This window comes from Sminthopsis crassicaudata, chromosome 1, assembly GCF_048593235.1.
Source record: "Sminthopsis crassicaudata isolate SCR6 chromosome 1, ASM4859323v1, whole genome shotgun sequence".
NCBI lineage: Eukaryota > Metazoa > Chordata > Mammalia > Dasyuromorphia > Dasyuridae > Sminthopsis > Sminthopsis crassicaudata.
In genome coordinates this window covers 670,549,287-670,573,202 of record NC_133617.1, presented here as the reverse complement: position 1 = coordinate 670,573,202, position 23,916 = coordinate 670,549,287, and the positions used below count along the sequence as shown (strand labels likewise).

General features: G+C 38.8%; 1 protein-coding gene across 1 annotated transcript in view; it reads left to right on the top strand.

Moving 5' to 3' along the window:
- The window catches only part of TRAIP (TRAF interacting protein), a 52,965-nt gene that overhangs the window by 10,099 nt on the left and 18,950 nt on the right, over window positions 1-23,916 (top strand). Inside the window, exons 2-10 of the mRNA XM_074283294.1 lie at window positions 3,805-3,862; window positions 4,666-4,749; window positions 6,894-6,933; window positions 7,784-7,911; window positions 10,850-10,944; window positions 15,774-15,887; window positions 16,619-16,706; window positions 19,503-19,592; window positions 20,324-20,412. Coding sequence (XP_074139395.1) covers window positions 3,805-3,862; window positions 4,666-4,749; window positions 6,894-6,933; window positions 7,784-7,911; window positions 10,850-10,944; window positions 15,774-15,887; window positions 16,619-16,706; window positions 19,503-19,592; window positions 20,324-20,412 — 786 coding nt within the window. The remainder of the gene's footprint in view (window positions 1-3,804; window positions 3,863-4,665; window positions 4,750-6,893; window positions 6,934-7,783; window positions 7,912-10,849; window positions 10,945-15,773; window positions 15,888-16,618; window positions 16,707-19,502; window positions 19,593-20,323; window positions 20,413-23,916) is intronic.

The window sequence follows — 23,916 nt, the reverse complement described above, 5'->3', positions numbered from 1 at the left end:
TAGAGATTGACATATATAGCTAAATTGAGAGTTATATGGAGGAGATAATAGTATCAAGATATAATTTGCATTTGATTAGATGTAGGGAGATGAGATTGAAGAGTTTAACATGACTTTACATTGTGAACCTCATTGGTTGGAGAAATGATAGTACCTTCTGTAAAAATAGGGAATTTAGGAGGAAAATGGGCTTAGGGAACAAGATAATGAATTCTGTTTTGACATGTTGAATTTTTTAAATACCTATGAGCCATTCAGATGGGCATGACAAGCAAGTAGTTGGAGATGTGAGTCTGAAGCTTAGGAGAAAAATGAGGGCTGGATCTGTATATCTGGGAGTCATCTGCATGGAAATTATAGTTAAATCATTGGGAGTTGATGAGATTATCTAAAGACAGAAGAAGAGAAAGTCTAAGCCAGAGATTGAGTTGGAATACTCCTGCATTCATGAACACCATATAGAGTATGATGCATAAAAAGAGACTGAGAAAAAGAATCATAATAGAAGTATCATGACAACTCAGAAAAAAATATCCAAAAGGAGGGGTTGGTTAGTAGCATCAGAGGAATCAGAGGTGAAAAATGAGGACTGAGAAAGGGGATTTAAATTTAGCAAAAAAGAATTCATTCATGACCTAGCAGAGATCACTTTCTACTAGGTGGTAGGGATAGAAGGCAAATTATAAGAGGTTGAAAATAATAACAACAGTATGACTACTAACATTTATATAGTGCTTTAAGGCTTGCAAAGTATTTTAAAAATTATTTTATCCTCACAGCAACCCTAGAAGGTAGATACTACTATTATTATTATCTCTATTTTATTGATGAGAAAACTGTGGCAGAGATTAAATGACTTGTTCTGGATCACAGAAACTAGTAAGTACCTGAGGCATTTGTACTTGAAGTATTTGAACTCATCTTTCTCATTTCCAGCCTCTGCCATCCAACCTTTGTGCCATCTAACTACTTTAGCAAGTGAGTAGGAGGTAAGAAAAGTAAAGACAATGGAAGTTGAGGTATATGATTATCGTTTGAAGGTCAAGTGGAGGTTTTTTAAGGATGGGGGAGATCTTGGCATATTTGAAGGAAAAATTATTGGATATGAAGAGTTTGAAAATGAAAAGAGATTCCCTGATGAAGGGAGTATACTGCCAGAGGGAAGAAGAGAGGAAGGGATTAAGGATTAAGAAGAGGAATTGGCAATACCTAGAAAGATGACTTTTTTTTTCTTTTTTTTTGTGGATGAGTAAATCTTTATTTGTTGAAATTCTTTCCATTTTTCAAGGCTTACCGTAAGTATCATCTCTTCATGAAACCTTTCCTGATTATTATCACCCTCCCTCAAACCAGAACCAATCCCTCTTAGTTCTTTTGTAACACTTTTTCTCCTGTGTGTCTATTATATTCTAATTAATATAGTGGCTTTTTATAATTATATTACATAAATATAGTATAGTAGCTTGAACACTGGACTTGGTCAAAGAAAGTTTTGATTCTTTCTCAAAAACTTGTTATTTGTGTGATCATGGGCAAGTTCATATAACTTTCCAGAGCCTTAGTTTGTAAAATGAGGGTGATAATTTGCTTTAGCTAACTTGCAGACTTTTTAAAAAATCAATTTTCCCCAAAACCCAAGAACATAATAAAACAACAACCAGTATGATTCAATCTGTATTCAGATTCCATTTTTTATTATAGGTCATTCAGAATCATCTTGGATTTTTAGGACTGTTGGGAATTGCTAAATCATTCAGTTTATCATTGTATAGCATTGCTACTACTGTACAGTTTTCTGGTTGTGTTCGTTTCACTTTGCATCAGTTCGTGTAAGTCTTCCCAGATTTTCCTGAACAGCACAATAGTATTCCATCACAATCATATACCACAACTTGTTCAGCTATTCCCCAATTGATGGGCATCCCCTCAATTTCCAATTCTTTGCCCACACAAAAAGAACTGATACAAATATTTTTGCACACATAGGCCCTTTTCCTTGTTTTGTTTTGTTTTTTAAATTTCTTTGGGATATAAATTTAGTAGTATTTAGTAGTATTACTCAGCTAAAGATCTGTATCTGTTGAAATAATCATAAGATTTTGGTTGGCTTTGCAATTGATATGGTCAATTATATTGATGATTTTCCTAATATTAAACCAATCCTGCATTCTTGGGATAAATCCCACCTGGACATAGCATGTGAACCTTGTGATAAATTGCTGGAATTGTCTTGCTAGTATATATTTCAAATTTTTCACATCAGTATTTATTAGAGAAATTGGTCTATAACTTACTATTTCTGTTTTAGCTTTTACTGTTTTACTTATTGGCATCATCTTTATGTCATAAAAGGAGTTTGATAGAACTCTTTCATCTATTTTTCCAAATAACTTATATAGTATTGAAATTAATTGTTCTTTAAATGTTTGGTAGAATTCACTTGTGATTCCATCTCACCCTCAGAATTTTTTCCATTAATGTCTTGTTCGATTTCTTTTTCTAAGTTATTTAGGCATTCTATTTTCTGATCTGTTAATCTAGGTAATTTATATTTTCAGAAATATTCATCCATTTCACTCAGATTGTAAGATTTATTGGCATATAATTGGGCAAAATATTTCCTAGTGTTTGCTTTCATTTCTTCTTCATTGGTGGTGGTTTCACCCTTTTCATTTTGGATACCGGATATTTGGTTTTCTTTTCTTTCCTTTTCTTTTCTTTTCTCTCTTCCTTCCTTCCTTCCTTCCTTCCTTCCTTCCTTCCTTCCTTCCTTCCTTCCTTCCTTCCTTCCTTCCTTCCTTCCTTCCTTAATCAATGATTTATCTGTCTTGTTGGTTTTTTTTTTTTGTTTGTTTGTTTTTTTTTTTTTCATAAAACCAGCTCCTAGATTTACTTTTTAACTTGATAGTGATTTTTATTTTGAATCTTATTAATTTCACCATTGATTTTCAGGATTTCCAATTTGGTGTTCAGGTGGGGGTTTTTAAAAATTTGTTCTTTTTAAAGTTTTTTTAGTTGCATGCCTAATTCATTGATCTGTTCTTTTTCCACTTTGTTCATGTAAGAATTTAGAGAAATAAATTTTTCCCTAAATACTACTTGGCTTCTTCCCCTAAATTTTGATATGTTGTTTCCATTGTCATTCTCTGAATTATCGATTGGTTTTTATGATTTGTTTTTAACCCACATAGTCTTTAGGATTAGATTATTTTCCAATTAATTTTTAATGGTCTATTTGGGGATATACACAGTTTTATAGCTCTTTGGGCATAGTTTAAAATTGCCCTCTAGACTGGTTGAATCAGTTCACAACTACACCAACAGTAGTACCTTGCAGACTTGTGAGAACAATACTTTGCAAGTTTAAAATATACAAATTGAGGAGTTATTTGCAATCTTATTTTATCATTCCTGTTAAACTGTAAGTATTACATGGGCAGAAAATCATAGTATAGTGAGAGTATAAGAGAAAAGCCCCAGATCTGGAATTAAGACTACATCTAGCTGTACTCTGTACTACTACTGTATCAGTGTCTTTAAGTAAATCACATAACCACACGGGGTTTTTTTTTTCTCATTCATAAAGGTAGAGGCTTTATAACTTAAGTGATACCTAAAGGCTCTTTTGGTTTAGAAATAGGGATTTATCTGCCTATCATATCTTGAATCCTCTCAATATAGGCTTTTATACTCAATAAATTGATTTGTATTACACAAACTTCCTGAAGCAGTTAGTTCAGGCTTATGAACTTTTTGCTTAGCAATACCTAAAAATGTCCATTTTGCCCTTTCTTTCTTTTTCAGCCTCTTTAAGTGGTTTGACAGTGCTCCAAGTCGTACATGTCCACAATGTCGGATCCAGGTAAACTATTATTTCTAGGGGTAATGGTGATGGTAGGTTGTGGCTTGGTGAAAGATTGCCTTTCTTTGTTGAAGTGATTGAATGAGAAGAGCTCTTGGGGGAATAAAAAACTTGTCCATGGCCATTTCTATATGTCTCTATGTCTATAACCACATAGCAGCTTCATTTGGGCATCTTCATTCAGTGTAAAGTTTCAACAAGATGGTACCATGAGGGACTTCAAGCAGATGCTGGATGACCACTTGGGTTTGTTATAGTGAAGATTCCTTTTGGTTATGGATCAAACTAGATAGCTGCTAAAGCTCCTTCTAACTATCAAAATTTTGTGATTCTGTGTGTCAGAATCAGTGAGAAGTCAGTTTATTTTCCCACTATGTCAAGTAATACCATGTGAAAACTGGTGTCCATATTTTTCCTGATTTCTATAAGGTCCAAGGCCTTTGGCTGCTTTGTTTTCATTGAGTTACCATGGAATAGTGGGATTTTTATCAGTGGAAGTGGTCATTCAATTAAATAGTGTCATAACTTTAAAGAACACAAAATTGTGACCACCTGGGTTTGTTGAGAGCAGGGGACACTCTGAAGCTATCCATTTTAGCTAGAATTCTTTCCTTTAGAAGAAGAGCCAAGTGCCATTTCTGACATAATCCTAAGTGTTCTGAGTGTGGAAAAAGAAAGCGATTTACTTCATATCAAGCAGGCAGCAGTCAGATGCTACATCGCTTCTTTTTCCCCTTAATACCTGCTTCTTGGTCTGGATACTGATAATGAGTCTGTTTTCCCTATTCTATTTTCTCATCTAGGTTGGCAAAAAATCCATTATCAATAAGCTTTTCTTTGACCTTGCTCAGGAAGAGGAAGCAGGCTTGGATGCAGAGACCTTAAAGGTATGCAGAAACAAATAAAGATTCATAGTTTTATATGCAATCTTTTTTCCCCCTAATTTTTATATATTGAAATGCTTATGTTTAATGTTTATTAAATAAGCAGTTAATGTTTGTTTTAATTTAAGGTATGCAGGGCCATTATGCAGGAGAAATATTTTTCAACTTTATTATTCAATAGAACCCCTATGGCATTTTGTGCCTACTCATAAAGGTCAGGATTTCTATGTTGTTAGAAAAGAGAGCTCAGTAATATCTGGGCTCTTGCCACAGGAGATTGAAGCAAAGGAGAGTTATAAAGTAATGATATGGTTAGGGAGACAGATGCAGGAACAAGGTGAAATGGCGTTTAAAACTGTGAAGGCCCTTCAGGCAAGTCCATTTATAAATAAGGAAAATGAGGCCATCAAAAAGTAAGTGGCCAACTTGGAATTTGAACCCAGGATCCCCATTTGCTCCTCAGTTTGCTCCTAAGCTCATTCTTATTGTTTTTATGTGAGCCAATGTGACATAATGGAAAGAGCACTGGATTTAGAGTCAAATTGCTGTTATCTGCAGTCCTCATGAAATTCCTGCACAGTTCTTAGCTTGAAAAACACTAATGTAATGTCCCCATTCCCTGGACACTTAATACTGCAGTGGTGTTTAGTAGCGAAAGCCACATTGCTATATTTGTAAGCCTTTGTACTTGTAGATTTCTTAAAGCCTTTCTTGGATGTTCTTTCAAATTGCTTATGAAACGATTTAATTGTGCCAGCCTCATTTTGTAACTAGGGAAATTGAGTATAGAATATACAGTAGAAATAATTGAGCTCCTTTACTCTTAAAGTTCCCAGTGACTTGGCCTTTGGCTTTGGAGTATTGTGTAGTCTTCCACAGCTGACTCACAAAGCTGAGAAGCTCCATTTGGATTCTTTTTGTTAACATTATGGACATGATGTGGCTAGAATCATAGGGCTCCATAAATAAAGATGTGTTAGAACTGACAAAGTAATTGCTGGGTTTTAAGGGTTAATTTTGCTCAGCATTGAATTGTTCTACTTTCCTGCTGGTAGCTTAGTGACACATTTGCTTCCTTTGAGCCTTGAGTTAGCTGGAGTTCAAATAATGGGACTCTTGTACCCTCTTCTGCTTCAAACCAGTGTGCTCAGCCATTACCATCATTTCCATTGTCATGGCAACAGCTCCGTTTTTAAATGGTATAGCCTCTGTAATGATGGCAACAATGACATCTTCCAATACCTTCCTGCTCAAAAAATATGAATTGAGAATAGGGAAGGAGGGCAGGGTCTTGTGGGACTAAAAGAATGATTTTAAATAAGTTCTTAGTAAAGCTTGTAACAAAGTATGAAAGAAATTAGAGGGACCTTGGGTTTTTGTTTGATTGATTTGGCTGGTATTTTCCCCTGGTTAACTGTTACAGAGTTATTCTTCATTCCTCAAATATCCAGACTCACCCTTGTCTGACCAGTAAGTATTTGGAGGCCTAACGCTAATAAGGAAGTTCTCAGTAGATCTCAGAAAGCAGGTTCTTAATCTATCTTGAGGTTATGGGATTCCAAATGGACTTAAAACAGGATGTAAAGCTAGCTAGTTGTCTCTTTTTTTAGAATATATATAGTCTGAGCCTTAGTTTCAGCATCTTCTATTACAGCTCCCTCTAATACCTGCTTATGATGTGGAGATAACCCTAGATTTGCTAGAACACAAGCTTTAACAAAACTTGTCACACTGCAAGAGCCTCCCAGTGAATTCTTATCTAAGCACCAGCCTAGCCAGTTCTTTTGAGATGGCTTGACAGGTTTGCCACAAGATGAGTTTTTTTAAGCCTAGCAAATAATGAAGATGGTCTACTAAAACATAGAAGTTCTATATGTAGCCTGCATCAGTAAAGGGAGTATCTGCACTAATGAATTTTTTTTAGTTATTAAAATAAATTTTTGTATGGGAATAGTATTCTGGAGACTGGTACTAGAATGCATCCTTGTATCATCAATGGAGACTTAGTTACATCCCTTATGTCCTCAGTATCTTTACTTTTGTGTTTATTAATAGGAAACCCTCTTAAATTCAGACAGCACTAAAACAATTAGAAATAGTATGGAGAGTATTTGTAATGCCCTAGACCTGTGTTTGTTTCCTTGCAGAATGAACTGGATAAGACTAGAGCCCAGCTGTCCTTGAAAGGTGAGTTATAGAAAGATATGCTCATTCCCTCCAGATATGTGAGAAATTTCCCAAAGAAATACACAGTCTACTTGGAAATGGAGGGACATCCTAAATAAGCCTTTCTCTAAGAATTGATTATTAGCTGGACCTCTCCTCATGTGGCTTAGTGTATTCTTAAGATAGGAACAGAAGACATCACTGAGACTATTCTAGTGAGCCTGTACAACTTTGCAGCCACTGACTTTCTGCCACCTATTCCTTTTAGCTCAGAATATGAAAGTGAATGTGTCTCTGCTGGTTATGTTGGTCAGTATGGCTGTGAAAAGGGAGAAACTCTGGGACCTGAAACAAAGTTCTGGGAGTTTTGGAAGTTGGGTTCTGGGAACAGCTTATTTACAGAGGTTGAGTCACCAAAAAAACAGAATGAGTTTTGTCATTCCTTCTGTGTTCCAAAGACCCTGGTCTGGATCATGCTGAAAAGAAAGAAGCTTGAAGAGGGAGAAGAACTGATTTGTTTATTAGTTTAGGAAGGATTTGGAATCTTCCCCTAGTTTCTTATGTGGCTAATGGTACTTAGCAGGGAGAACTGCATTTCTTCTCATTTGAAATAGCTTATGGAGTAGAAGCTAGTGCTCCTAGCCTCTTTGGAGCAAATAAGAATCTTAGGAAAATCAGTATGCAAACACTTCCTGGTTTTTTAGTTTGTACCCCCACTGCCCCATTTCTATATACCTTACACACATTCACATATACACACATTCACACACACTCTTCTCTCTCTCTCACACTTCATCTTGCAGTTGGCAGAAGAGTACAAGACATTAGGATTAGGGAACTATGTTGTGCTGATTTGAGTGTCTCTTTCTAGTAAAAGAGAAGAAGGATTGCCAGTCCATCGTTGACTCTTTAAGAGAAATTCTAGATGTGCGCAATATCACCATAGAATCACTGCAGAAAGCCCTGGGCGAGTCAGAAATGCTGTGTTCAACCTTCAAGGTAAGTCCTTTGGGCATCTCTGTGCTTCAGATTTATAGCTCTCTTTCCTCTACAGGGAGTAATTCTCTATGTCACTGACAAATACTTTCTGGTGGTAAGAACCATGAGACTGACTAAAAATTCCCTGTTCTTGAGGTTCTCTACAATCTCTGCTTTGGTTTCCCCTTGTGTAAATTGAAGATAAATTCCTGCCTCATATTAGTCCCTCTGGGGCAGATATTATTTAAATATGAACTTAATTTTTTTTTGATAGCTGGAATTCAGTGTAATTGGGTTCCTTTACAATACTGAACATTTTATTTTATGCATTTAAAAATCTTATTCTGAGAAGGGGGCCCATAGGCTTCACTGGGCTGCCCAAGGGGGGCTGGAGGGAGATGGGGGGGCAATGACACAAAAAGTTAAGAATTCTTGTTCTGAGACTTTAGGAAGAGAATATGAGGAATGCTTTGAATAATCTACTTTGTTATATAGATAAGCCAAATTCTAAAATGACTGAAAGTGCAGCCAAACTTTAGCCCTTTGGGGATTTATAAGGGCCCATTAAGGCAGCTGTGGCAGCCAAGTTTATATATTGACTTTGAAAAGTGCAAAACAGCTCAGAAAAAGCTTTCTAAGGTCCTTCCAGCCATAGGCACTTGTAAGACAAGAACTAACAGACTAGGGTGAGCTGAGCCCTTTATGCCTGAGATAGGCCTAGGCCAGCTTCAAGAAGGCAGCTGATGAGACAGGCCTCAGGAAGCCTCCCATTAGTGCTTCAGCCTTCCACCAAGCTGCTCTCTGGAGCCAGATCAAACAGCATCCCGGGGAAGAGCAGGGGACTTTGAAGTTGAATGTGCTCAACTGACCGGGAAGATCAAAGCAAATGGCCCCCAAACCCAAATGAATATTGTATCAGCATGGGCCTGTTGGCCTCTTTCCCTCCTCAGCCCCCCTGCCCTCCCTAAGGGGGAATGAGGCGATTGATCTGAACTGGAGCTTGGTATTCTAGCTGCAAAGGAAGCAGCAACCCCATGTGATATGCTGTTTGAAAGGCAGCTGTCGTTCTGCAGGAGGTCAGACTGCAGAGTTTTCGTTGTTTCTTCAGTTTTGTTTTAAGGAGCTGGGTGAAGAAGGGAAGGAACATGTAAGAGCTTAATCAGGCATCTAGATTAGTGTGGAGGATGGGGAATGAGTGTGGGGAAAAGTGAGTATCTTGAAAGGGAATAATTTGTCGATTACATTTCTAGAAACTTCTTAGGACTAACTCTCACAGTATAGTACAGTGGGAACCAAACATTGATATGAGGGGGGATAAATACAGAGCTACCTGGCTGAGCAAGAGCCAAACCAAATTTGCTTTAAAATGGTAAGCACAAATGAATGGTGGATGACTGATGCTACTTTTTCATCATCATTTTCTTTCTGTACAAAGTTATAATCTAATACTTCATCTTGGTGTGGAGGTGACCCTGCATTCTCAAGAGCTATACTAGGGAAAAGTATAAACTCTAGTGCTTAAAAGGCTTTGAATAACGTTCTGGCACCAAATAATATCTACTTTCTGAAACTGAAGTACTGAAAACTCATCACCAGTGACTGTCCACTCAAGTATTAATTCTTTGACCTTGATGGTCCCTAAGCAGGACAGTGTAGCCTCGTTCTATTTTTGTAGTGGAAGAAAAGGGATTGGGGGATATCACAGAGGTTTAAATGATTTAAAAACATTAACTTTTGTTGTCTTGATATTCTATAAATATGAAATCTTTGCCCAGTGACATAGTAGATATAATACTAGAAGAAACAAATTATATCAGCATTGGCATTCTTGCAAAAAAATAAAATAAAATGAAACAAGGACAAAGGAAGTTCTATTTGAATGAAAGAGTTGACTACAGGTTTTCCACAGAGAGGCAAGTAAAAGATTTGATGGAATTAGTTTCATTATGTATCCAAAGGTAATAAGAAACATTATCATTTCATGAGACATTTGCTAATTGCTGCTTGTTTGCTAACATTGTAGAAGACAAGAAAGTATAGAAATTCTCTTTGAAATTGAAGAACTCACTAAGCCCTTTTAAATTAAATAGATGTGTAATATAATTCCTCAGATTCTGGGTCTCCTATGTTACTGTCATTTCTCTAACCTCTTAGATGCTTTTATTTTTTTATTTCTTTTTTATTATGACAAATTACATTCTTTGTACAAAGGACAAAAAGGGATTATATGTGAACCTGTACTTGAATTACATATAGATTGGATTTTTTAAATGAACACTAAATTAAAGATGATAATTACAAAACTGCCCTTCTTGTCTGTCTTCCCATTTGAATTTTTCTTACTGTCTTTTGTGTATTTTTTTTTAGCACTTTATTGATCCTTTTTTCTTTCACTTGTTTTCTTCAAAACTTAAGTATCATCTTCATGAAGTTTTTCCTGATTCCCCCACCTGCTAGAACAATTCCCTCCAAAAAAAAAAATCACCTTGTATTTATCTTTTATAACACTTATACATGTTGTATTAAGTTCCTTGGAGAATTGTTTCATTTTATGTCCTTGTACTCCCAGCACCTTGCACAGAGTTAATACATAGTAGGAACTTAAATGCTTAATGATTGATTTCTTATCAATGATTGGTTGCAAACAGGTCTCTGCAATCTGTAAGTTATAATAATCCATGTTTGGTTTATAATTTGTATCTTATCTCTAAAATACCCTAGAGACAGGAAGATGACGGTTTCTCTTCAGGTAGAAAAAACAGATACCAGGAAAAGTAGTAATGACCCATTGTCATTCAGCAAGTCTAATACAGCCAAAGTGGATCTTGAAATGGTCGGCTGCTAGGTGCATTCCTCATATTGAGTAGCATGCCCAAGTTGTTTTCTCAGGTCTGTGACCCATCCTGTGAGTGGAAATCCTTAGGAATCCACTGACGCAACAATTTGTTTTTCTTCCCAGAAACAGATTACGTACTTGGAGCAGCAGCAGAATCAGATCAAGAATATGAAAGAGGAGACCTGCCGGCTAAGGAACAAAATGAAGACCATGGAACGGTGAGCTTGGGACCCAAGAACTAAGCCAATATCACCAGTGCCCTTTAAGAAAGAAAGGCTGTGACAGTGCATAGCTTTCCCTTTCCAACTCTTTTGCTATCTATGAGGAAGAGGGCTAGGAAATGTTTTCTACAAAAGCTTTTCCTTCTGTCATAGCTCTCAAAGAATGACAAGGGAGCTGATTCACATGTTTGGGTTTGGTTCTGTTTTTCATAGCTCTGAGAAGGGGAAAACAGGAGAAGAATAATCCTACCTAGTTGTGAGAATTAAGCACTTTAATGCAGGGAACTCTTGACTTTCAAGGCCAGTGAGATCTTCCAGCATAAGAAAATTGACTAAGTATTCATCATGTCCTGAGCACTATGCTAACAGCTGGTGAGACACAAAGTTTAGATGAGATTCATTCAATGCATTTCTGGAGCTTAGAGTGATAGGGGAATATGACCTATGCACATATAATTATGATATTAAATAATGAATGTTAAGTACTTCAGATAGACTTAAATATATTATGAGGTTGGGGACAAGAGATGGCAATGAGGAAAGGCTTCTTAGCAGCACATTAAGAATGGGTGAGGAGAAAGAACCATTCTAGGCGTATGAATTGATATAAGACTAAAGAACAGTGTCACCCAGGGAGGAAAATAAGTGGTCTACTTGGAAAAACAAGCTGAAAACATGTAAAGGGGAATAATAAAAGATGTGGCTGGAAAAGTTTGGGTTTCATGTGTTAGCCTTAAGTGCCACATCAAAAAGTTTAAATTTTGCTTGGGTGGCAGGAAGCCAAAGAGTGACATGTCAAGGATAACTAGTCTTAGCAAGATGAAAGAAGAATTGGGAGAGAGGAAGAAAATGGGAAAACAAAGACCCCTTTGGTTAATCTTAAAATCTAGATCCATTGTATTGTGGGCCTGAATTAGAGTGGTTGCTGTGGAAATAGTGAGGAGGTAATGGATGTGCCCCACTCTCAGAGTAATACCAATTATCACAGATGTCATAGGAAACACACTGCCCCATGATAAGGCCCTTCTCACATGATCCCTTTCTACCTTACTAGTTTTTCTCTCTCATTGACTTTTTTTAGTTTTCCTATATTTGCCTGGAAATTTCTCTTTGCCATATTCTCCCATTCCTCTAGGTATCATTTGTCACCCCACACCTCCTCAAGGGTTCCATCTCATTCCCTATCCCTCCCAGGGCAAGTAAACTTTTCAGGTATCAAATAGCCAAGGCCTGATCCAGTGTAAGATCCTCATTTTATTTCATTTCCAATGCAGCGTTTATCACTGGAACCCTCCCATCTCCAGAGTAAAGCCAATTTCCCCCTCCTTTTCAGCCCATCCCATTGTCTCTCCCTCAACCCTTTTCTACTCCTTATCCATTCCCCTATAGATTCTTCTCTTTCTGAAGCTAAAGAAAACACCTTCCTGTCATTGCCAGCCTTTGATTTGATTCTAGGGTATCACTCAATGCTGTCTGTCCCTCTCTTCTCTTTTTCCCATGTACCTTTCCATAGTGTAATGTAGTCCCACAAAAGCATTCACCTGCAGACAAAATTTTCCTAGGTTCTAATCATAATGTTGTTTCTTATCTACCTCTTCACCATAACCTCCACCAGATTTCTACCTTCACCCCTGTTTCCTAGTCTATCTTTAGAAAGGTGTCTTTTATGGGTCTTTGTTGCTGTCTGCATTTATTCACTCCTGCATTTTTGTTGTTTTGGATGTATTGAAGAAGAAAATAATGTCTTCAGTTCTGTTTTTCTTTCTAAAATTGTTTCAAATTCTTCTTTATTGTTAAATGTCCTCTTTTGTTCTATACATTTAAGCTCAGATTTGTATGATAGTTCACCTTCATCTCCCATGGTCGTAGGAACAACATTATTCCATTCCCTTCTCCTTATTCTAGTGGGTGCTGAAGTCTTATGTTATTCAAATGTCCTTTTCTTTGTATTTGAAGGTCTTTCTACTGATAGCTTGCAGAACTTGTTTCTGAATTTCATTATTAACCATTATTGTGTCTTGAAATTTGCCGCTTGATTTTGTTTTTTGGTTATTTTTTTCTGGAGGCAAATTGTGAATTCTTTCAGTTGGGATTTCATTTTTCTGTGTTCAGAAGTTCTAGACTTTTCTATTATTTCCTTCATTGTGGTGTTTAGGTATTTTTGTCCTGTAATGTTCATTCTGGGAGAACCGGTGATTTTTAGCTTATCTATGTAGCCTGCCTTGGAGATCCATATATTTTGCTTGAAGAGTGAATATATTTTCTTTTATTGTTTTGGTTTTGCTGTGTGTGTGTGTGTGTGTGTGTGTGTGTGTGTGTGTGTGTGTGTGTGTGTGTGTTTTTGTTGTTTTTTTTGCGTGAGGTTTATCATTGCAGATTCAGAATGTTTTTCATTGTGCATAAATTCTGCTCTCATGATTCTCATTTATTTTTAAACTATTCAGGAACTGCATATTGTGGTTCCATGTTCTCAGATTCCACAGTGTCCTCCTCTGTCTTATCAAGTGTTGGATCATTCCTTTATTTTGCAGTATTTATTCATAGATGCCTGAACTTGTTTACTAGACCTACAAGCCATCTTTCCTTCTGTTCCTGTTTTTTCTGTTAAGTTATCTGTTTATGGTCAAGGTTTTTGAGATTTCTTCCTAAAATTTTTGACATTTTCAGTCTGTCTCTACTCCCTCCCTTCTTTTTCTTATCACCCACTTCCTGACTTCCTCTCTGATAGTGGTTTCCTTAGGGGCTGGATCTCAAAAGTGTCTCAGTCTTCTGACTGAGCAATTCAGAGTTCAACAACCTAGATCTATGCCCCATCTGACTTATGGGTAATCATAACTAACCCCAGCTGGATACTGTGCTTTTCCCTCAGGCTTGGTGAAGTCCTATACCACTCCCTATATGCAGGGTCTTCTGCCTTGGTTGAACTGTCTTACTCCCTAGCACAACAGTTCAGAACTTTGTAGTAATGGCATTTTTTTTCTTCTAAAGGATAGTAGTCAAGCTGGCTATCCAACCCTGAGCAAACTTTTACAACCTGAGCCAAGATCTCTGTGAAAGAGGGAGGGAGGCCCAGAATGCAGGGGTGGCTTTTAATGCAACCCTGTGTTGTATTCTAGAGACTGCTATTGTCCTTTCTCATGGGTGATAGCAGAGGGGTGTTGAGGGGAGCTCAGAGTCAGTGAGTATCAGTTCCTAGGTTTTATTTTTGTATTTAGCCTTCTCTTGGATTCTGGTCCTAGACCATGGAAATAGCTGAAATTGCATTATATTTGGCACATAATTTCTGTTTTGGAGAGGTTTGAGAGGTCATAGGAATTGAAGAAATTGTCTGCCACCTGGGTGCTCACATAACCCAGAAATCTCCATGAACTTTTATTTTATTTTTTAACAAGACTGCCAGATTGGTTGGGTAGACAAAAAAGATTAATAATTTCTGTAATAGAACTTATTAGATTGATATGAAATGTGGCAGAGACAAAAGTACCAAAGAAAAACCAAGATTTTCAGCATTAGAGCCATGGCTAAATGGTGATATCACTGGGAGATATAGCTAGAAGGTAGGAGTAATGAATTTAGGAAGAATAAAGTTAGTTTTGGACATTTGAGTTTGAGGTGCTATTGGCATATCATTATCCTTTTAAATAGTTGGAGATGCGAGCCTGAAACTTGAAAGAGAGGACGAAGTTGGGGATGGAGATTTGAGATCGTCTTCATTAGAAGTGCTAACTTAAACTATGGGAATAAATGAAATTGCAGTGGGAGACAGTGTAGCTTCAAAAGAGGAGGATCTAGAAAAAAACCTTTAGACATTTGAAAGGGGATCCAATAAAGGAGGCCAAGTGAAAAATATCTGAAAAGCCACTATCGGAGGAAAACCAGAACAGTATGAAGTGTGAAGCCCAAGAGTAAAAGTGGAGAGAAGTGGCTAGTTTTTTTCAATAGACTTCATAGACTTAAAAAAATATATATCTATGGATATATAGTGTTTGTATTTGGGAAATTATTAGTGAACTTTTGAGAAGAATTTTAGTCAAGTAGTGAAAATGGAGGCTAGATGGCAGGGCAGTGAGAGTAAATGGTATTGAAAAAAGTAGCCAGCAAAGGGAAGAAAGTTGGGATAGTAGCTGAATATGGAAGATTCAAGGGAATGTTATCTTTTTTAGAATTGGCAAAATTTGAGCCTACTTGTAGGCAAATGGGAGAGGTAAAGATGGAAGATACATGGGAGAGAAAGAATGAGCATTTAAGATTAATAACTACAAAATAGTAGAAAGACTAATGATTGAGGACTTGGATGGTGGTTATAAATTAATTATTAAACTGGCCAACCTTGGGGTCAAGTCTGGGTATAGCGGCAAATGAAACCAATGTTTCAGAAAGACACTCTATTTAGGAAAAATAGGGAGAGAAGAAGAGGTCCTTCACTGAGGGTATAAATAGTGAGAATAAATGAGTGATTATAAAGAATGGTCTTGCTTATTCCTTCATTGGTTTGTTCTGCTCTTTATTTATCAGCTTAATGAGGTCCTAAATGTGTTTCCCTAGTATCACTGTTCTTCAGAAATACCCTCTCTGAGGTGTTGCCTTTCAATATTGACCCTTCTTACTTAGCAGCATCCTTGTGAAATCAGAGTAGAGCTGCTTTCCTCAGCCCTTCTGTAGGTATCCATTAGTGATGCTATCTGCAGACACTTCCCTTTCTCCTCACCCAGCAGCCCTGATATATTGCTATAGCAACAGCAGTGAAGGGAAATAGAGCTGCTAGGATGTTTCTGCCCTGGATCCTTTAGATTTTACAAGCCATGTGCTTGGATTTTTTTTTCCAGGCTCGAGATCCTGCTCCAGAGCCAGCGCCCAGAGGTGGAACAGATGATCCAAGACATGGGAGTGGGCCAGTCAGCCATGGAACAACTGGCTGTGTACTGTGTATCACTGAAGAAGTAGGTGTTTCAAAATGCACTTGGCTTTCCTGAAGCATCATCATTTGCCTGTAAGAGGAGAGGGTCTTTCCCTGAAAGAAACAGATTAATCCCAGCATGCTACCCTGTAGATGGAAGAACACTATTGGCTGTAGTGCTCCCTTCTCTGCTGCTTGTACTTTGAAAGAGATGCTGGCTGGGGAAGGCTCTGAGTGCCAGAGGCCCTTTTATCTGTCTAACAAGTCCCACACACACACCTCAAACCGGGGCTTTTTTTCTCACCCTGGAGGTAGATGTTTCTGCCTAAAATTCCAACCCTTAACCTTCTGTTGTCCTTTGTTAGGATGAAGACCTCAAGCAAACTTCTGGGCCTGTGAGGGTGGAGGGTTACCCAGACACAGCAGAGCAGGAAAGATAGAGCCGGAGCTTCCCCTCAGAACTGCTGGGCCCTCTGTTTCATGCCTGTCATGTGTGTCACTCGTAGCTTTGAAATAGGCAGGATGAGTAACAAACAGTGGGCTCTTTGCAGAGAGGATAACTGAGAGCTGGGTTTAAGTAATGTGCTCAGAGGTCCTCACTGCTCTCCCATGGCTCTTCTCTCAACCATCACTAATACTTCTCTGTCTGCTCCATAACACTTTGGGCTCAATACTAATAAATATTAATGAACAGGTAGGATAAATGAATGCCCTCTGATGCTAAGGGAACTTCATGTTCAAACATCCTAAAGTTTCTGTGTGATGCCTTTGCAGAGAATATGAAAATCTCAAAGAGGCTCGGAAGGCCTCAGGTGAGCTGGCAGATAAGCTAAGGAAGGATTTGCTTTCTTCAAATAATAAGGTAATGTGGTGGGGGGAGGGGAACAAGGAAAAGGGTGAGGAGCACAGCTGTGAGAGGAAGGAGACAGACAGGGAAGAGCCTAGTCTTCAGTGTGGGCCATGAAGCCCAGCGAGGCAGGTGTTTGAGGCTGCCTGTACTTTCCTGTTAACACAGCTGGCACTGAGGGCCCTCCCCCCCCCCCCTAAATATTAGCAGTTCCTTTCACCAGGATCACATAGCCCACAGTAAAATGGTCCTTTTTTCCTCCCTAATTGAGTCTATATAGACAATTAGGTAGCACAGTATATAAAGCCCTGGACTTGGAATCAAGGAAACTCATTGTGCTGAGTTCAAATCTGGCCTTCGATACTTTTAAAAGTCTGGGCAACCCTGGGCAAGTCACTTCCCTGTTTGTCTCAGTTTCTTCATCTGTAAAATAGCTGGAGAAGGAAATGGCCAACTACTCCAGTATCTCTACCAAGAAAACCTAAAATGGGCTCATGAAGAGTCAGACATGACTGAAATGACTGAGCAACAACATTCTCTCTAAATGTAGTCTGTGCGTCTCATGGATGCACTTGTCTCTCCTATTAGCATGTTGGTTTGCTGTTGTTTTTCATTCTCGAAGAGGACCAAAATGACATCACTATGTTAGAATCCAGTTACAGTGTGTCTGGCTGTGTTTGATCAGACCAATATGAACTCTGAATGCCCTGCCTCAGGTGGGACACAAATAATCCATATGAACATTTGGAGTGGACTCTAAACTTTGTGCTTCTCGTGTTTTTTCTGGGCTAATTCAGTTCTGCTTTGCTCATAGAGCACTTGCACCTTCCCTGATGAGGGCACCTGTGCCAGTGACGCCATGTCATTCAATCAATTCTAAAGTTCTTGAAGGACTCTGAGAGTGTCCTGGTATCGCTTTTTCTGGCCATCTTGTGAGCACTTAACCTGTGTGAGTCCTCCATAAAATTTTTATTTTTTTAATTTTTTTTTTTTTTTTTTTTTTTTTTTTTTTTTTTGGCAAGCATACATTTGAAAAGGCTGCAAGCCAAAACTAAGTGGAGGAAGTGTTGGTACATGAATTTTTGTTTGTAAATGATTGTGTACTCAATGTAGCCTCCAAAGCTGAGATGCAACAAAGTGTGGATCAATTCTCTTCTGCTTGTGCTAATTTCAGCCTAACAATTAAATAAAAAAAACACAAGGACTCCATCAGCCACATCATACCATCCATATGTGAAACCAAAAGTTACAGTAAATGAAGTTTTGAATGCTGTAGATAAGTTCTTTTATCTTGGCAGTAAACTTTCCAGGGATGTCCACATTGATAATGATATTGACACACACATTGCTAGAGCCTAACTCAGTGTGTGAGAAGCTCCAAAGGAAAGTGTGTGAGAGGGGAGATATTAGACTGACCAAACTGAAAGTCTAGAGAGCTGTTACACTGACTTCATTGTCATGTGTCTGAAACCTGGACAGTATATCAGCACCATGCCAGGAAACTGAAACGCTTCCATTTGATTATCTTAGGAAGATTCTGAGATCACCTGGCAGGATAAAATACTAGACTGATGTCCTTTCTTGAGCTAAACTGCCAAGTGTTCCAACTCTACTGCAGAGAGCACAATTCTGTTGGGCAGGCCACATTGTTCAAATCCCAGGTGTATGCTTGCCCCCTCCCCCCCAAAAAAAATTAGAATGTGAGATTCTTGAGAATAGGGGTATTTTTGTTCTTTTATTTGTATACCTAGTACCTGGCACATAGTGGGTGCTTAATGTATGCTTGTTGATGGATGCCTAAGTTTGAACTTGAAAGGGATCTTAGAAATTCTCTTCTCCATCATTGCCTCATTTTACAGATGAGGAAAGAAGACCTGAAAATTGGCATAACTTGTCCCATTTCCCATAAATATAGTAGAGCCAGGATTTGAGCCTGGTTCTGGGATTCCAAACCTAGCCCATAGAGCATCATATCAGCCTCTCTCCCCCTTCCAAGAATAGAGGGCTCTAACCTTGAGTGTGGTGATCAATCATGTCCCTAACAGCATTGCTCTAAACACCATAAGACTCCATTTCCAGTATGAGACAAGTCATCAAGCTTTCTTATTTGGTTTTCTGAAGATCCACTGGTCACTTTTTAAGTCAAGTCTGTGGCTGAAAGGACTGCTATACGGATGCTTTTGATGTTTTTCTTGCCAGCACTTGATCTGATCTCTCCAAAATGCAAGAGAAAGAATCTAGAAACTTTCAGTCAGGATCCCTTTCTAAGTTTGTTAAGGCTCTGAAAATGTATATAGCCTTTGCAGTAACAAGGATGTGTTTCCCCATATTTTATAAATAACCAGTCTACTGTGACCTCTCTTCGCCCTTTCCATGTCCCAGTCTAGCTTGAGGATATTTTAGCTGGGCTTGGAGTACCTGGACTGTGTTTCAGAGATTTGAATGTCAGTTACCAAGTCCCGTCTGTCTTGATGTGGCTCCAAGGAAATGACCTAGCAATCCCTGTAGGTGTTATTTGCCAAGTATTTGTGCCTGCTGTTTTCAGATTTTGGAGTTTATAAGAAGTGACTTCATTACTTGCCTCAAGAAATTGAATTAGTTGCTGGAGGCACTCCCTCTGGGTTATGTGGGAAGAGTAGTCCTCTGTGTTTGGTCAGATAGTGGGGAAAAATTGCTGCACTGTCTAGACAAAGAGGGGTCTCTTAGCTGGAGGAATCCTGCTCTGATCGACTGATGGTTGTCCCAGAGGAAGGTGTGAGTTGGTACAATTCTTTGGAACTTTTTCAGTCTCATCCCTTTCTTCTTCCATAGTTACAAAAGGCACTCTCTGAGCTTAACAATGTCAAGGAGGAGTTGAAATCAACCCAGAAGGATTTACAGAATGCAGACAAGGAAATCACGGTGAGATGATGGTCCAATTTGAAGGGCCCTAGAGTTTAGGCTCATTTAGAAGAAGTAACAGTGTGACCTCTGTTTTTCACTTCCTGATATGGACCCCTATACTCAATTCAGCTTTTTTCAATAAGCTGATACTTGACACTTTCAACATGGAATCCCAGAAACATTCATTTTTGGCTGCCTGAGTGTTCCTCAAGGGCAGGTTTGGGAAGTGGGAGGTATATCGTGGCCTTTATTCCCCCATGTATCCTCCTGTCAATTCATTGCTAAATGTTGTGGTCTTTGTTATCTGAACCATTGGTTTTAGTTTTTATTGACTTTGAGGGGCCAATGGCACATTGTTACGTGAAGAAGACTTTTGCTTTTATTTGTGTGACCAACAATTCCTCCCTGTCCTGTGAACATAAAATATTGTCGTTTGGTTTTTTACTGTCACCTCTCAGTGAATTGAAGTGGATGAACAGAAAATAATTTGTGCAGAATTACTGCCAAAGTCTGTTTCCCTGAAGCTGAGTCTTAGGGCCCCAGGACTAGATTCTGGTCTTGCTGTGCACCAAGGCATCCTTGTATCAGCCTGGCCATGTAAGGGGAACGCTTCCATATATGGCAGGCCCTGCCTGAAGCTGTCTTTGCTTCTTGTTTCCTTCTGTTCTCTTCTCTTTATCAGTCTCTAAACTTAGAATTTTATTCATTAGTCTTCTTATTTACACTTAGGCATTTTTCTCTTTCCCAAGAGCTTAAAGAAGAAACTGACGATCCTACAGGGGACCCTGAACCTGCCGTCCCACACCAGTGAGACCCTCAGTCGGCTTGTCTTAGAGAGGTTTGATTAGCCCTTTTGGGGGATGGGGGAGACATCTGGGGAAAACATTAACAGATTCTCTAGAGAGGGAGTATTGCTCATCCTACATTATTAGATGCAGATTTGACTTTTAGGAGTCTTGCCTTAGAAAAACTAGTGACCTGTTTTAGAAATTTATCAGAAATGAAAAGCAAATCAGGAAACGAATAACCTGGATCAACAAGTAAACTACTCAAGATTATAGATTTGACCAGAAGTAAAAAGCAGGTTTTGGTCTCACTACTTGTTTTCAATGAATCTTTAGTAGGGTATTTTATTTTACTTTTGTGTTTACTTCATTTCAATAAATCACCAAGAATTTAGTAATCACTTACTTAGTGCTAGGCAAAGAAAGAAATCCCTATACTTAAGGAGTTTATGTTCTAATTGGTGCATACAGTACATATATTCTACATTGTTACAATGATGATTTTTTTTTCCCCATCTGATAAAAGTGCCAATTTTGGGAACATCTCAGCTACTGAAGTACCCAAAGAACAAATTGGAATGTTGATTCCTAAGCTTTACTGTCTTGGCAGTGTCTCCAAAGATTGACCTAGCAGTTACTGGCAGTAAATCATCAGGCCCTTTCCAGGAACAACGATAGTATTGTTTTTATTGTTGTTCCAAGAGCTAGAAATAGAAGGTTTGGGGGTTATGAAGAGCTACAGCACATGCATGGTGGTAGAGAAAATGGTAAGATGCCCACATTAGTTAGGCCTTAATGATTTGATGGATAAATCCATTCTATCGTTAATGTGGATAAGCCCTTGGTATAGTGAAAAGAACACTGGATTCCCAGGTTATCCAGGGAAAGCAGATATATCTCTGCCCCCCTCTTCAACCTAGTGAATCTTTGTAAGAAAAATTACAACAAAACCAAACCCAAAAGGGTCAGCAAAACTGACAGACACAGCAAGAGTATGTATGAGTATGTATTACATTCTGCATCCTCTTCTTCCACCTCTGCAGTAAAGGCAAGAAGCTTAATGTGCCCTTTTTAACCAGCCATTCCACATGGATTACAGGTTCTTGGTTTATGCGTTTCAGCTATCCTGAGGCCTCTTAACTTTACAATCTTCCTTGCTTCCAAATTATTCCTGACTTTTTAAGCTTCTGGTGAAGGAAGACAGGAAGTGGTGGTAGTGAGCATCACTCAAATCTTGTTTTGTTTTGGCTTTTTTTTTGTTCTGAATTTGACAAACAATAAGCACGAATGTTTCAGATTCAAAGTACAGAAAGAGGATTATATGTGAAACTGTAAATCTTATTGTTGTTTTAAAGAATTTACTCATTTCATCACTTTAGTTCCTAAGCTATTTCATTGTTTTGTTGCTCCCTGAACCTCCTCATCTCTTCTCTGCTTTCTCTTTAAATACTTTACAGTCTTTTCTTTCTCTGTTTTTGGAGATTATCTACAACTAGCTTGTGAAGAGCTAGTTATCGTGTTCATTGGCATTCTTACAGACTGTTAATGGAGCACTCAATTTGCTTGCAGTGGTATACTAAATGTTGTACAAAGCTGTAGCTCTTGTCCTCCAGGAGGTGATAGTCGAAGAGTTAAGTGTATTATTTAATTTAAGACCTTCATTTTATAGTAGAGGACATATTTCCAGAAAGGAGAAAAATGGCATGGCAGCCAAGCCCAGATTAGAAAACCTAGGGCTTCTAATTACAATTTCTTTATTCTTTCAACTTCTCCAAGCTGGTAATCTTATACATGCACATATACCTCTCTACCTGCGCAAGTAATCCCATTCCCATTTCATCCCCATCTCTTCCAGCAAATTGCCCTATAACGAGCTGTCGTCTCTAGAAGCTGCTGGATCGCTCTCTGGGAAGAGATCTGCTGTGTCTACTCAAATCTCTCAGACAGATTCTTCTTCCTGTAACGAACCGTTGTCTCCAGGCAGTTGCTGTTAACTCTTGTCCAAAGAAGTGACTTCCCTTCCTGCAGAGAGCCCCGTCAAGCCTGATGCAATTCAGAGTCTTCTTGAATCCTGGCTCTGAATCTCCTCCAGCTCTTATCCTTCTCCATGCCGATCTGCTCTCTGCGCCCAGTGCTGTCTCTTTTTATCCTCCCAGAGAATGGGCGTGGGATAATGCAAGGGCTTCTGGGAAGAACCACCCCAGCCAATGAGCTTGCCCCCTCTATCAAGTCAACCTGAGTTCTCACCTTGTAATTGTCCAGAAAACCTGAATTCTCACCTTGTCACCATCCAGACAACCCCAGTCCTCACCCAGCAATCCCAACATTGCCCCGTGTCATCCCCACTAATCTGCAATCTCTGTCTTTCTGGTTTTCCTGCCACCCACAAACATGCCCAGCCATCCTCAAAACCCTCAGCTGTTCTTTCATCTCCACTAACTGACATCCTGTATCTCTTCTGACCTTTGTGGCTAAACTTGAAAAGACTATCTCTTCTCAATCTCTCCTTAAGCCCTTACAATCTGGCTTCTGACCTCTTAATTCTTACCTCAGTGATCCTCTCAATTGCTAAATCTATCGGCCTTTTCTCAATCCTCATTCTCCTCAGCCTCTCTGCAGCCTTTTAACATTGTTGAACACCCTCTTCTAAATGTTCTTTTCTCTCTAGTTTTTTGGGATTCTCCTGATTCTTCACCTATCTGACTAGTCCACAGTGACCTTTATTGGACAATAATAGAGAACATTTACATTATATATACATATATACAAACACATATATGTACATATACATACAAACATGCATACATATACACATACACGCGTGCACACATACAACCAGGCACTATGCTATTTACAATAATTCATTTGGTCCTCACAGCAACTCTGTGTAGGGGCTACTATTGTCCCCTTTTACAGGTGAGTTTAGTTGAGTCACTTGTCTGGGGTCACACAGCTAGCAAGTGTCTGGGAAGATTTGAACTCCAGACTTCCTGACTTCAGATCCAGCTTTCTCTCCATTTTGCCACCTTGCTGCTCATAGGAGATCCCTCCCTCTGCTCATAGTGTGCCTCAGGCTCTTCTTTTCATCTGTGCTACTTCACTTGGTGATCTCAGCAGCTTCTTTGTATTTACTGTCCATCTCCATGCTGATGATTCTCAAGTCTGCCTATCCTGCCCCAACCTCTCTGCTGATCTCCAGTCTTACATCTTAAACTCAACCTGTTCAAAATAAAACTTATCTTTCTCTTAGATTCTCTCTCTCCTGCATCCTGCCCATTATTGTGGTGGACATCACCATCCCCCTGTGAACCTCAGGCTCACAGCCAACGAGCCGTCCTGGCCGCCACACCCTCAGCCCCATATCTACGTGGTTGCCAAGGCCTGTCGCTTTCACCTTTAACATCTCTTGAATACATTCCTGTCTCTCCTTTGGTACAGGCCCTCCTCCCCTCATGCCTGGACTGTTACAGTATCTGCCACTGAGTCCTCCAGGCTTAAGTCTCCCTCTCCATCCATCTTCTATTCAACCTCTTAAGTGATTTCTGAAAGTACAGATT